The 13,908-nt window shown below is 43.7% G+C and overlaps 1 protein-coding gene across 1 annotated transcript; it reads left to right on the top strand.

Moving 5' to 3' along the window:
* Nucleotides 1-4,331: 4,331 nt before the first annotated feature.
* LOC123095912 (putative 3,4-dihydroxy-2-butanone kinase) lies at nt 4,332-13,224 on the top strand. Its single transcript, XM_044517485.1, has 20 exons — nt 4,332-4,536; nt 4,657-4,730; nt 4,812-4,875; nt 6,332-6,444; nt 6,536-6,583; nt 7,430-7,501; nt 7,589-7,678; nt 8,472-8,645; nt 8,747-8,830; nt 9,391-9,446; nt 9,996-10,126; nt 10,497-10,589; nt 10,992-11,056; nt 11,523-11,666; nt 11,751-11,794; nt 12,051-12,134; nt 12,222-12,289; nt 12,412-12,524; nt 12,597-12,692; nt 12,882-13,224. Exons 1-20 carry the CDS (start codon nt 4,497-4,499, stop codon nt 13,011-13,013), a joined length of 1,785 nt encoding a protein of 594 aa, XP_044373420.1. The 5' UTR covers nt 4,332-4,496; the 3' UTR covers nt 13,014-13,224.
* The last annotated feature ends 684 nt before the right edge of the window (nt 13,225-13,908 follow it).

Here is a 13,908-nt window from a genome sequence, read left to right as displayed (position 1 = left end):
AACTGTTCATCCAAACCCCCTAGCAACGCTCACTGTTCATCCAGAGGCAGCATCGATCGGCTTCAGTTAGCAGCAGTAGCAAAGGAATCGCTCGATCGGGTTCAGTTAACAGCCATCGATCAATCGCTCGGGTTCAGTAACGCGTAGCCTGCAGTGCAATCGCTCGGGTTCAGTTAGAGCCCAACGCCTCGCTCGGGTTCAGTTAGAGCCCAACGCCTCGCACCCACGCGCGTGCGTGTATGAGAGAAACGCACAAACCTCCGTGCATCGCTCGTCCCCGACCACCCACCGTAACCGGGAACACCCCGATATTTTCCTAGCCCTCGCTTCTACCACGGTTTTTTCCATCATGGACGGCCCAAAGAATGTCATGCAGCTGCGTCTCCGGCCCGCCCAGGATGAAAAGCCCATTTTCTGTCATGATTTTTTGTCATAGAAGTAGGAGCCCACCACATCTATGATGATACCAGGGTTTTGTCACAATTATCGTCATAGAAGTGTCATAAGCATGACATAAATTTTTCGTTCGGCCAAATGTTCATGGAATGTGTCTTTTTTTGTGTGCCAGCGGGTGTGTTCGGGGTCGTTACCAAGTTGGTAACCAGAATGACCCTCACAGTTACCACGAATGTTTGTTGGGTTAGGTGTGGCGGTCCATATGTTGCATGACGTTCGTGACCCGTCATGGCACACGGCATGGCACATGTGCCGGACTGGATCGACATACGTACTGTGCCAAGAGGGAACGTTCATGTGGGCGCCGATGAGGACGTCAATTCCTTTTGTGGTGTATGTGACGAGCATGGCTTAATGGGATGATAAACTACTCATACCAACAAGGAATCCTTCCTTTATCGGGAGCCCATTCGGAAAAAACTCCAAAGTTAAGTGTGTAGCTTGGGCATTCAGGATCGGTGGACCGCTGGAAGTTGGTCAGGGCAACATACATAATTCCCTTTGTCCATCGGTATGTTACTTGCCCGAGATTCGATCGTCGGTATCTTCATACCTAGTTAAATCTCGTTACCGGCAAGTCTCTTTACTCGTTCCGTGATACATCACCTCGTAACTAACTCCTTAGTCATTTGCTTACAAGCTTAGGGTGTGTATTACCGAGAGGTCCCAGAGATACCTCTCCGATACTCGGAGTGACAAATCCTAATCTCGATCTATGCCAACTCAACAAACACCTTCGGAGATACCTGTAGAGCATCTTTATGATCACCAATTACATTGTGACGTTTGGTAGCACACAAGGTATTCCTCCGGTATCCAGGAGTTGCATAATCTCATAGTCGAAGTAATATGTATTTGTCATCAAGAAAGCAATAGCAATAAACTGAACGATCAATATGCTAAGCTAACGGATGAGTCTTGTCCATCACATCATTCTCCTAATGATATGATCCCGCTATCAAATGACAACACATGTCTATGGTTAACATGAACATCGTCATCTGATGAACCACAATGACATGAAAAATCTAGTCATAACTACATGCCAAATACGCAAAATATGGATCTTGTCATCATCGAAGCAACAAGCTAAGAAGAGGGAACCACCGACCTTGTCAGGAGGAGTAGGTGGAGATATGGAGGAAGGGAGATCTAAGAGACGATGAATGTTTCGTGGCTAGGTTAAGAGGTAGGAGGGTGTTGTGGAATCCAAAGACCATACTAAACCATATCCCGATTGCAATTTGTAAGGGGGAAACCAGGCATCGGCTGATGGAGATGAGCTCTCGATCGGTCACATTTGCACTGTCCGGTGCATCGCCTCCTAGCCATCAAATCAGCCCTTGCTTCGTATCGACATCATTTTCGAAGAAAAAAAGCTCTTACCCCACGCCCCTTCTCTTCCCACCGTAATGCTCGCGCACAAAACCTCGGGCATTGGGCATCGCTTAACCGACCATCGTTGAAGTGCTGCTCCAGCAACCGATGGTTAGACAACCTCATGATCTCCCCCGAGGCTATCACAACAACAACAAAAGCAGTTGTCACACGACCTCATGGTTTCCCCCGTAACACCAATCGCAACTCGCGGGCTATTTTCATACGACCTTGCATCATGCTAATGTGCGTTCTAGCATCATCGTTCGCCTTTGCTTCCTTGCAGCATGCCAAAGCGGCGGTTCCAGCACGCCGAGCCACCGGTTCTAGCATCACAGTGTGCCATCGCTGGGTCACAGCAGGCTGAGGCGTCAGTCGAGCATGCCTGAAGTTGGTTCCAATATGAGTGGTCTCCGGTTCAAGCCTCAACCTGCCACCATGGCCAGCTCGCCACGGGCAAAAGCAACATCTCTAGCACACCGTCGATGAACTATTGAATGTAGGTTCCAGCACAAAGCATCACTGTCCACACGCCCCGTTCCATTGGTGGTCGGTTGTCATAGCAATGGTAAGCTCTCTCGTCGAATTACCGGTGAATATTCATCGCAATAGTGCCAGTGAATGCCCGTCTAGATCCACCTGCTTGCAGTAGTGCCTATGGCAAGCCAGCAACCTGAAACATGCGACATCCGATGGATTTGTAGTAGTGCGCAGCCCTCCTGCCAGCATTGCAGTCAAGGGCTTGCTGCTTGGCTGCGTCGCGTGTCCCTTGTCGGTCTTGCAACAACCCAGAGCAGAGCAGTGGGAGGAGGTCTCTAAAGGAAGTGAAGGTGCACCGACTACGAGCATAAGAGACGTGAAGAAGTGGGGTGTTGGCAGAGCACTGGAGCGTGGAATTGCCAGAAAGATAGAGGGAGAGGAGGGGCTGGCCGGCTTGTGAAGTCACATGAAGACCAGATTTGGCCACATCGATGGCGAAGGAGCACGCTGGAGAGATAGAAAGAAGAGAAGAAGGAGCCAATGTCTGGGAATGTGTGTGTAAGGTTGTTCGGTGGGGATAGAGATAACGAGGGGGCACGGAGTGGTGCTTGGGCCCATGAGGCAGGCGTGTCCTGGCGGGCGAACGATCTGGCGCTCAACCGGTCGACCGAATCTAAATCTTTCCATTTTGTAAAGTAGATGGTTCCTTTTGTTTGTGAGAAGTATATCATTTTTCTTTTTTGAATTTCTAACTAGCGTTGTGGTCGAGGGCTTGCTGCTTGGCTGCGTCGCATGTCCCCCATCGCCCTTGTGACAACTCTGAGCAGAGCCATGGGAGGAGGTCTGTAGAGGAAGTGAAGGTGCACCAGGGAGCACAAGAGCCATGAAGAAGTGGGGTGTTGGCGGAGGGCTGGAGCGTGGAGCCGCTAGAGAGATAGAGGGAGAGGGTAGGGGTTGGCTGAATGCGGAGGCACAAGAACACCGGGTTTGACCGCAGCAGCGGCGGAGGATCACATGGGAGAGATAGAAGAAAGAGAAGAGGGAGTCAGCGCCTTGGAATGCATGGATAAGGTAGTTCGGTAGAGATAGAGATAACGAGGGGGCACAGAGCGGTGCGTGGGCCCCGGGAGGCAGGCTGGTGCTGGCGGGCGAACGATCTAACGCTCAGCCGGTCGACGATTCTAAATCTTTCCCATTTTCTAAAGTGGGTTGTTCCTTTTTGTTTGTGGTGAAATACAATTCTTTTTTCCGAATTCTAAACAACGTTACGGTGGAGGGCTTGCTGCTTGGCTGCGTCACGTGTCCCCCCGTCGGCCTTGCGACAACTCAGAGCAGAGCCATGGAAGGAGGTGTCTAGAGGAAGTGAAGGTGTGCCGGGGATCAGAAGAGTCGTGAAGAAGTGGGGTGTCAACGGAGCGCTAGAGAGGTAGAGGGAGAGGAGGGGGGGCCGGCCGGATGGGGGAGGCACAGGGAAACCGGGTTTGACCGCAACGAAGGCAGAGGAGCACGGGGGAGAGATAGGAAGAAACAAAAGAGGGAGTCAACGCCTGGGAATGCGCGGATAAGGTTGTTGGTGGAGATAGAGATATCGAGAGGGGGCAGAGCGGTGCGTGGGCCCCACGAGGCAAAGCGTATGCTCGCAAGCGACCGATCTGGCGCTCAGCCAGTGGACCAACTTCAAATCTTTTCCATTTTGTATGGCGAACCGTTTCTTTTTGTCTGTGGCGAAATACTACACAGTAGTAATTTTCTTCCTTCATTTCCGTAGGCCCTAATTTGTAACCAGCGATTATTTTCCCATCGTCAATGCGTTATCTCAAGTCTTTACAATGAAAATGGAAAACTGGAAACAACGCATAGAAGTACACGTCAGACGAGGGGGGCCCGTAATTGCAGTGTAAATTCCGAGCGGGCGGTTCTACCAAAAGAGGGACACGCCTGTAATTCCATCGTTATCCATTTCGTCAGTGGACTGCTAATCCGCGCCTATAAAAGGACAATCCTCCTCCCCACCCCACCCCACTTCAACTCGAGCAAGCAAGGGGAAGAAAAAGGCCACAGGAACCAGGGGCGGCGACTCGCTTCGTACTGCTCGCCCCCCGCTCCCCCACCCCAATCTCTCCGCCGGCGATCGCCGGGGCGCGCGCCCGCCTCCGCCGGGAGGCCTCCCCCTCCTCCTCGCCATGGCCCTGCAGGGGAAGAAGCTCATAAACAACCCCGACGGTACTCCGCGCGCCCATTCCCCTCCGTTTTCCGCCGATTTCCGGTGGGTTTTGGTCGATTCTAGGGTTTAATCGCCCTCGCTGCCCTCGGCGGGGCTTCGGGTCGGTCCCGCTTTTGCAGATGTGGTGACGGAGTTCATCGAGGGGCTGGTGGAGACCTACCCGGGCCTGCAGTACCTGGACGGGTTCCCTGAGGTGAGAACACTGTTCGCTGGGTAATGGTTCCGATGATGCTTGGGACCGTTCCGTGACGAAATTCTCCTACAATGTGTGCAGATTAAAGTTGTTCTTCGCGCTGATGCTGTGGGCGGTGCCTATGACAAGGTTGCTGTCATCTCAGGTACGTCCCTGTTGGGAACTCGGCTTTGTGAATGCGATGGTCCATTTGGTGCAAATGTTCAGATTTTTTTTATGTTGATTGCTCTCTGTGTAAGATTGTGTTGATTGCTCTCTGTGTAAAATGCAGTATGTATGGTATAAACCCAGCTCGGAGATCACAACTTACAACGTTTGTAGGGTTTGCCTCTTTATGCTGGTTGCTGACTGAATTTGCCAATGAAGCGTGTCATCTCGCATATCTAGTTTTAATGTGTTTCTGAAAATTCTAATGAGTTCAGGATAAGGATGCCTTTCAGTTTCGCAAGTTCTGCAGTAATATGAATGTATGATGGTGGTCATACTCTTGGTTGCCTACGATTACATGATATCTCAAAATGAGAGGTTCATTGTGCGGCACGAGTACAATCTCGGATCTGTGCTTGGTGCTATTGATGTTGGAGGGCACAGGACAGTGTATACCTAGATGGACTGCACCCTGTGGCATTTTGATAGAAAAGGCATGCTGCTTGCCCATAATGAAGGTGGTGCATTGTGGTCCCCACCGGGAAGACCCATTATGTTTTTTGTGTTGTTTGCACACTGTTTTCCTGTATGCATAGACTGCTCATCTAAGAGTTGTATTGAACACTCATGTTTCTCGTGAACCCAAAATTTGTAGCACTCATAGATTTCATGATGAACAAAGTAAAATGCGCTATTACCATATTTACTGACAGTATGTGATCTGTTAGCCTCTATCCTCACCAGTTACCACTATTATCCGAGAGGCATGTAGGGCATGTGGGGCACTGTGTTGGTCTTTGTGCCTGAACTATGCCTAGACACTAGAGCTATGTTATTGCAAGGTGCCTGTACATCTTGTAGCAATAGACTTGGAGCCTACATTCATGAGCTTGTAGTCTATTACTTATTACCAGCTCATTCATTTTTAATATAGCTGATATGATTGAACAAAACCATCTAATTTTGATTACAATTGCTGAAGAGTAAATACACCCACTTCTCATGAAAAACCTGTACTGAGGTTAACCTGCAATGAGTTAGTTGTCATCAGTAATATGATACATCAGAGCTACAGCTTGAATGTACTCAGTTTGAATATTATCTGTGGTTACTGTTTATTTATGAATTTTTTCTGCTGGTTCTACCAAACTGTGAACTGGTTCCTAGGAAACATGCATCCGAGTCTGCTATTACTCTTGGTAGCTGTAAATGTTATCTTCTGATGTATTTGTCAAAGATTTAGCAAATATGCATCCGAGTCTGCTATTACTCTTGGTAGCTGTAAATGTTATCTTCTGATGACTGATACTAAAGTTAAGTAGATATTCTTATACAGATTATTGTTCTTCCTGCATAAACAAACATGTCAACTACTTACTTTTAGCCAGGATTTTATATTATTGAGACCATAGAATACAATCTTATCTGTACTATAATACTAATTTTATTCTTAGGTGGTGGAAGTGGTCATGAGCCAGCCCATGCGGGATTTGTTGGGCCAGGAATGTTGACAGCTGCTGTTTCTGGAGATGTTTTTGCTTCTCCACCTGTTGATTCTATTTTAGCTGTATGGTTCTTTCAATAAAACTGTGTCAACCTGCTTTCACTGCTAAGATTGCTCTAGCTCACATTTTTTGCACTGTATGTTTGTTTTGTAGGCTATTCGAGCTGTAACGGGCACCATGGGATGCCTTCTGATAATAAAGGTACTCAGTAGTTTCTATTATGAAAGGACATTCATTAGTTAATAGGAACAACATAATGCATCTGAAGTTTGCTTTATCTGATGTTTGCGAAGTTGGGATTGATCAATGCCAATTTGATTCTCAGAAAGATTTCCTATCGTTTTCTTCCACCTGTTTAATTCTGTGTACTGTTTAGACAAATACGTCTATGGATGGACAGGGGGCTCAACTTTTAGCACAGATTCCTGAAAATAAACTTGGGACAAACTAAATTGCTAGCTGTAGATATGGTCGATTGGATTTTCTTGAAAGGCAATTTTGTCTGTGTAGAGTGTACAGAGCTAAGAATTTGACTTGGGGGTTGAATTTTGCATATTTGTTAAGTTCTTGGCAATTTTACCGGTGAAGGTCTGTGGTCTCTCTCCTGCTCAAAGTGCTATGCAAGCTCCTGGAGACACTAGCTGTGGTGAAAGACTGAGAAGGAATGGAGGGAACACCCTCAATATTTATTTGTAGTATTATAATTATTTTGAGGAAATGTTCTTGAGGTGAGAAATACAGTCAAAGAAAACAAACATTACACTTAAAATCTTTTTATTTATGATGTTGACACCGTTCTCTACTGATTATTGGATGAAGGCTATCCTTGACCTATGCTCAAAAAGGAAAAACCTAGCCACTGCCCACTGGGGCTTACTTGGCTATAGATGCATGTGTGGTGCTGTTATGCTGGTGTTGTTTCCCAAAAATTTAATCTGTAGTGCTTGTTTCTGTTTATGTTATTGTATTTTGTTCTAGTTGCACTACATTCTGTTCTCCAAGGTACACTGCATTCTGTACTCACGTTCTGTTGTCGGACATTTGCAGAACTACACTGGTGATAGACTTAATTTTGGATTAGCTGCTGAGCAGGCAAAATCTGAAGGCTATAAGATAGAGGTTGATGAGCATATAACATCTTACGACCTTAGTATAGCATACCATATTAAAATCAGCTTGTAATCAGCATTTATCCACCAATTGTAGATGGTAATTGTTGGAGATGATTGTGCCCTTCCCCCGCCTCGGGGGATAGCTGGTAGAAGAGGTTTAGCAGGAACAATTCTTGTGCATAAGGTATTCCATTGTGGCCATTGCCGTTTCGATTTTAGATTCTTGTTTTATGCATTTTGGTGATTACTGCTGTGTTACACTTCTTGATTTGTTAAGCAATGCACCTAGGAAAATCCCTTCCAATAGATCTACCACTTGTTCATGCATTTTTCTGGTTTGACCAGCTTGTATCTTGTCTAAACAAACCGATGGCGCCTTTTTAAGTTATTAGGTGCTAGCCTGCTAGATGAAGAAATCATAGTAGCAGACATTAACCAGGAATTATTTTGACTGATGAGGCACTATCTTTTTTCCTGTTTGTACTTAATAAAACTGATACTATGTGGTGAACAAATTCCGTCATTGTGGTTGTCTTAATTGATACTATGTGAGGCCAGCATTATGTGCATCATGTCCATTAACCTGCAGCGTGAGGCTTAGCTTTGCGACCTCTATTTCCTTGCTTATCATGTTTGTCAGTTAGTTTCAAAAGGTTAGTGCTAAGTAAGATGTGAAATAATCAGGGTTTGTTAGGAAGGATCTGATCTGACTTGTGGACCAAGGAGTTATACATATAATGGACTAGTGTGTAAGCCTCAGGCTCATCAAAGGAGGTTTCTCCTCCACATACCCTGTCCCTGTCGATGTCATTAGTGCCACAGTGCAGCCACCACCTCATCGCTACATTCTCACGAACTTGGGCTGTGACAGTGTCCACCAACATTTTGTGGTCATCCTAACTTGAATAGAAAACCAATGCCTTGTTGTAAATATTTCCTGCTGTTCTCTGAAGTCTTCACTTCGTTTGATTCTACAGGTTGCTGGGGCTGCTGCAGATGCTGGCTTATCTCTTGCAGATGTTGCTGCAGAAGCAAAACATGCATCTGAGGCTGTTGGTACAATGGGAGTAGCACTTTCTGTTTGCACGTTGCCTGGGCAAGTGACATCTGATCGTTTAGGTCCTGAGCAAATTGAGCTTGGCCTTGGAATTGTAAGTCTAGACGGCATCAACAATTGTTTGCTTTCAGTATACCCAAGAGCTGCAAACTTTATTTTTTTCCAAATACAGTAAGCATCTGATTTGTTTCCCAGCATGGAGAACCTGGTGCTGCTGTTGTTGAGCTACAGACGGTTGATGTGGTGGTCGAACATGTTCTTAAGCAGATACTATCACAGGTGTGGTTGGTGATATGCAATTTATTTATTTCTATCCTCTCTTGTGTTTCTCCATTTCTCCTTTAGTTCACTGCAAGCACTGAACTGTTGTTAGACATCTGTCCAATCTTTATCAGTCATGTTTGAGTACAATGAAATCATGTTTTTTATTCTTTGTGAAATTCAACACTAAGCTAAGCTTAGCTAGCTATAATTTGTTCTGAAATACCAAAAGGTGAAGTTTGCAGAAGGTTATGAAAATAACTAGGGTAGGTCCTACTAGTAATAAAGAGGCCATTGCCTGAATGCCAGGGAAAGGAGTGGAATGGGGGTTGAAAGTTTGGGTGGGACTCTCCTTCCATTGCATCAGTTTACCTTGATTTAATCATTTCACAAGCACTTAAGGTTAATGCTGAAAGGAGAGTAGCCTTCAGTAAGAAAGAGAACTCGTGCTGTTCCTGTCCTGGTATAAAGTTTAACTTTCGTAGATACTGTTTCAGTGTGAGTTTCTGCCAACTAATGTTACTTGTATTTACTGGTCTTGTTACTTTTGCTTATTGTGTGGTCTTTCGTATTTGCAGGAAACTCAGTATCTTCCTATCACAAGAGGGAGCAATGCTGTTCTCCTAATCAATGGGTAACTACAAATCTGAGCATTTTTGTTACTTTAAGAGTTGATTTTTACCATCAGAAAATTACCAGCACAAATACTGAATATGACTAGGATAGTTATATGGGTCTGCAAGGTATTTCACCATTTGCATCTTTCACAGTGATTAGAGAATTTAGTACTTAAGATGTCGGTTCTGGAGAAATTTGACTATGCCCATTATCTATCTAGTTATCCATTTCTATTACAATGGAAAATGTCCCCAGGAAACTGACTGGTATGTGACGCTAGGACTGAAGCAGACATTGATTTAGCATTTTTAGGAGACTGAATACCATCTCTCAGTGGCTTCAGTAAGATTAAAGGGGTCTGAAACTAGGACCAACTGTCAAACTCAGACTAAGTGTTGTTAATTTTACCCATGAATCATCTTCCATATTAATCACTGCCATAAATCTACTGTGGCAAACTTTGATATCTTTGGAGGTGCATTACTGTATCAGTTCCTTTATCTGCATTGTTTACATTATGAATCAAGTAAGTCATGTTACTTTGTTGTCTAATACCATCTTACAGATTAGGTGCTACTCCTGTCATGGAGCTTATGATTGCAGCAAGAAAAGCGGTGCCTGAGTTACAGTTGGAGTATGGGATTGCTGTTGACAGAGTCTACACTGGCACATTTATGACATCACTTGATATGGCTGGTTAGTTCTTGTATGGATCTTTCTAAGAGAACCTTGATATCTGCTAAAGGCCCTAAGATAATCTGTGGCTAAGCTTTATGAACATCTCTCCACTTTAATTACTACTTTAGTGACCTAGAACATCTTATATTAGTTTACAGAGGGAGTAATTAGTATCACACATATATTATGATGATCTGGGTGGTTGCTTGAACATGTATCCGCATTAATTTCATTTGACCAATTGCTGATTATCTAGCCACTTCACTTTTCTGCTAATGTGTTGTATTCTGCATTTTCATCGGATATGCAATCATTTGACTTGTGGCTAATTCCTTAGTTTATTATGAATGGCATATATTAAATACTTTAAATTATGTTTCCATTGCAGGACTTTCTATCACCATTATGCGATCAGATGAAAACATTTTGCAGCGACTTGACGCTCCCACTAAAGCTCCAGCTTGGCCTGTTGGTTCTGAAGGTAGTTATCTTGCTAGCAGAAAACTAGTTGCATGTCTGCAGCCGTTAGCCACTAATATCTGTATTCTAGGTTTGATGTGATGGGTTTTCTAGTTCTGTGCCTTCTGTTACTAGCTTTTTGTTTTTGAGAATACTTAAGTTCACGTTTTTAGTGATCTTTAGCACAACTACACTTTCAAACTCTTTCTGTACAAGCTTTGATTTGAGGCTGCAGAACCAGGTTAGTTTGGGTGCAGAAAATTAGCAGGATTTCTTTTTGAACTGAATGTAGAGTGCGAAGTTACCAACGTTTTAAATATATTTTTGGTTTTATCACACATCATCTAGTATTAGTTTGTTACAAAAGAAGGTTTTAAGCTCTGATACAACTCAACCACCAGTTTTCTAATGATGTTTATTGTAGGAAATCGCCCACCAGCAAAATTTCCGGTTGCAGTACCACCATCACCTTCAATGAAGGATGACGAGGTAAAGTAAAATCCTCTTCCCTGAGGCTGTCATGCTGGTAGTAGTTTCACCTTCGCTTTTATTTAGAAATATACAACTATACAAGAACCTCATAATGCTGTTGACTGGTTCTGCATGGGTTGTACTCCCTCCGTCCGAAAAAGCTTGTCCCAAGCTTGTCCCTCAAATGAATATATCTAGCACTAACTTGGTGCTAGATACATTCATTTGAGGGACAAGCTTTTTCGGACGGAGGGAGTATTTATAAAGGTCTATTCCAGTTATTATCTAGATACCATTTTTTTCAAAGATACCAGAGGAAAGGTGAGGAGAACACAGTGGTAATAAAAAGGAGAACTATGAAAACATTTTCTTGTCTGACAGCAAGTTTAGCAAATACTAGTGTGAATTTGTGACCATACTGGAACATGCATGTCAGTTGCCACTCCAAATTTCTTAAGCATGATGGTTAGCTATTGTTCTGCAGATTCTTTCAGAACGCCAGGAACTAAGCAAGCAAGGGTGTATGTTGGAGGCCGCTATTGAAGCAGCTGCTAAAGAACTCATTGATCTCAAGGATAACCTAAATGATTGGGACAGTAAAGTCGGTGATGGTGACTGTGGAACTACGGTAGGTCTAGTAGGGTTTATCAACTTTGTTTGTCCGATGAGAGCTGTTTTAAGATTCATTACTAGCTGATTTTGTTTTTTTCAGATGTATAGAGGTGCAACAGCTATTCTTGAAGATATGAAAACGCGGTAAGTTGCAAACAATGCATATTATTGATGTGTGACTCCCCGTACCTAGTATTCGTATGTAATTCTTGTAAAGATTCACTGGTTAAGGACAGCATTTCTTTCTGCGTCATGGTCCTGTTTTTTCATTCAAACCCTTCTCTGTTGGCTGGGGTTTTCCAGTCATCCATACAAGTTGACCTTGTTTAAGTCAACTTTCCTCTTTGCCAGTTCCTCTTTACCAGTTATCATATTTTAAGTCAACTTTCCTCTTTGCCAGTTATCATCTGAACGATGCAGCTGGAACAGTAAATGAGATTGGGTCAACAATCCGGAAGGTGATGGGTGGAACAAGTGGAATCCTGTAAGTAATCTGTGCTTGTCCTTTCCTTGTTGCATTATGGGCCAGATATGAAAACACAAGTAATTATTCTTCTATACTATGCTTCAGGTATGACATACTCTGCAAGGCTGCATATGCAAGCTTAAAACAAAACAAAAATATTACGGCATATGAATGTAAGATATATGTTCATCAATCATTATGATTGAAAGCTTAAGAAACAACATATATTCCATTATGATCCGAGACAACTATCAAGAAATGTGCATACTAAACAAAGTATTCTGCTTTTCTGCAGGGGCTGATGCTTTAGAAGCCTCTATTGCTGCTGTTAGCAAATATGGTGGTGCCAGAGCAGGATATCGCACAATGTTGGATGCTCTAATTCCGGCTTCTACAGTTTTGAAACAGGTTACTTCTCAAGCCTTGCTCTTCCTGCATCATTACCTTTAATTATGTGATGTATTCATTGTGCTTGAACAGTCTCTTAAAGCTGGGGATGATCCGGTGACTGCATTTATCGCTTCTGCTGAAGCAGCATCAGCTGGCGCTGAATCCACTAAACAAATGCAAGCAAAGGTACATCTTTCACCTGGCCCTTTCTTAAGAAGAAATACAATCTGTAACTTGCCTGGCCTCCTTCAGCAAAAGCTTTTCTTTGGCTTTCTGAGCTCGTGCAATTGTACCTCCACTAAAATCTGTACTTTTGGGCCTTTTCCCTTTGATTATGTCCGTTCCCGTAGTAATGCGGTTCAGTTGCACTTGCAGGCAGGACGGTCATCGTACATTTCTCCCGACCATCTGGTCTCAATTCCCGACCCAGGAGCAATGGCTGCAGCTGCATGGTACCAAGCTGCAGCTCTTTCGGTGAAGAACAAGCTGCATGCTTCAGAAAGCTAGTAGTAGTGCATGCTATGCTTCACAGTCCAAAATACTATACTGACGGCGAAATCCTCAGGGGCCTTTGTCAATCCCTCTGATTTGATTTCCGCTTGTGCTTTGCATGGGCCGAGAAATCGAGTTCCGTATTGTTTTGTGCTGAGAGCAGTTCAAAGGATTTGTAGACGTTTACAAAGGTTGAGTGAAACTATGCTTTTGCCTTGCTGGTGAAGTGATGATTATCTGTGTGTGTCTGCCGTGTGGTCAATTGTGTTGATACTAACGATTGTTGTCTATTTTTACCTGAACGGCCTGAATCACATCATTTCTTTCATCAAGGCGGTAGTATCTTCCCTGTACCTCGGTATTCTGTTGTCTATATTTTTCTCAGCCTTTGCATGTTTTTTTTTTCACTTTTTCTCAGCCTTTGCATGATTTTTCCCACTTTTTCTTGGCCTTTGCATGATTTTTTTCCACCTTTTCTCAGCCTTTGCATAAGAAAAGTCGAGTCTCGCTGACTATTATTTTTAGATTTCATTGATGCTTCAGAGGAATAAACCTGGTGTTCCATTTTTATAAATAAAATACTATAAAACACCATATGCCACTTGTCGTGGATTGCCATAACTAAATATGTAGTTTCCTTCAAACTTGCATTACAAGACAATAGGAACCAATGTTTGAAACTGTTATCTTTTTATAGGGTACATCGTTGCTGACTGAAATAAAATTTAAAAAATACGAGCACCGGTGTCAATTCTAGGATTTAACCTTGGGGACACCATTGCCTTCCTAACCATCCAACCATATATTGGTTCATCACACAAACATTATTATTAAATCAAAAGTATCAACATTATCTACAACAAAGCTAGCAAATGTATGTAAATAGCCACAACCAAAGAAATTAAGAATA

The sequence above is a fragment of the Triticum aestivum genome, chromosome 4D (assembly GCF_018294505.1).
Source record: "Triticum aestivum cultivar Chinese Spring chromosome 4D, IWGSC CS RefSeq v2.1, whole genome shotgun sequence".
NCBI lineage: Eukaryota > Viridiplantae > Streptophyta > Magnoliopsida > Poales > Poaceae > Triticum > Triticum aestivum.
Note: the sequence above shows the minus strand (reverse complement) of the source record. Positions and strands in the feature narration are given on the sequence as shown.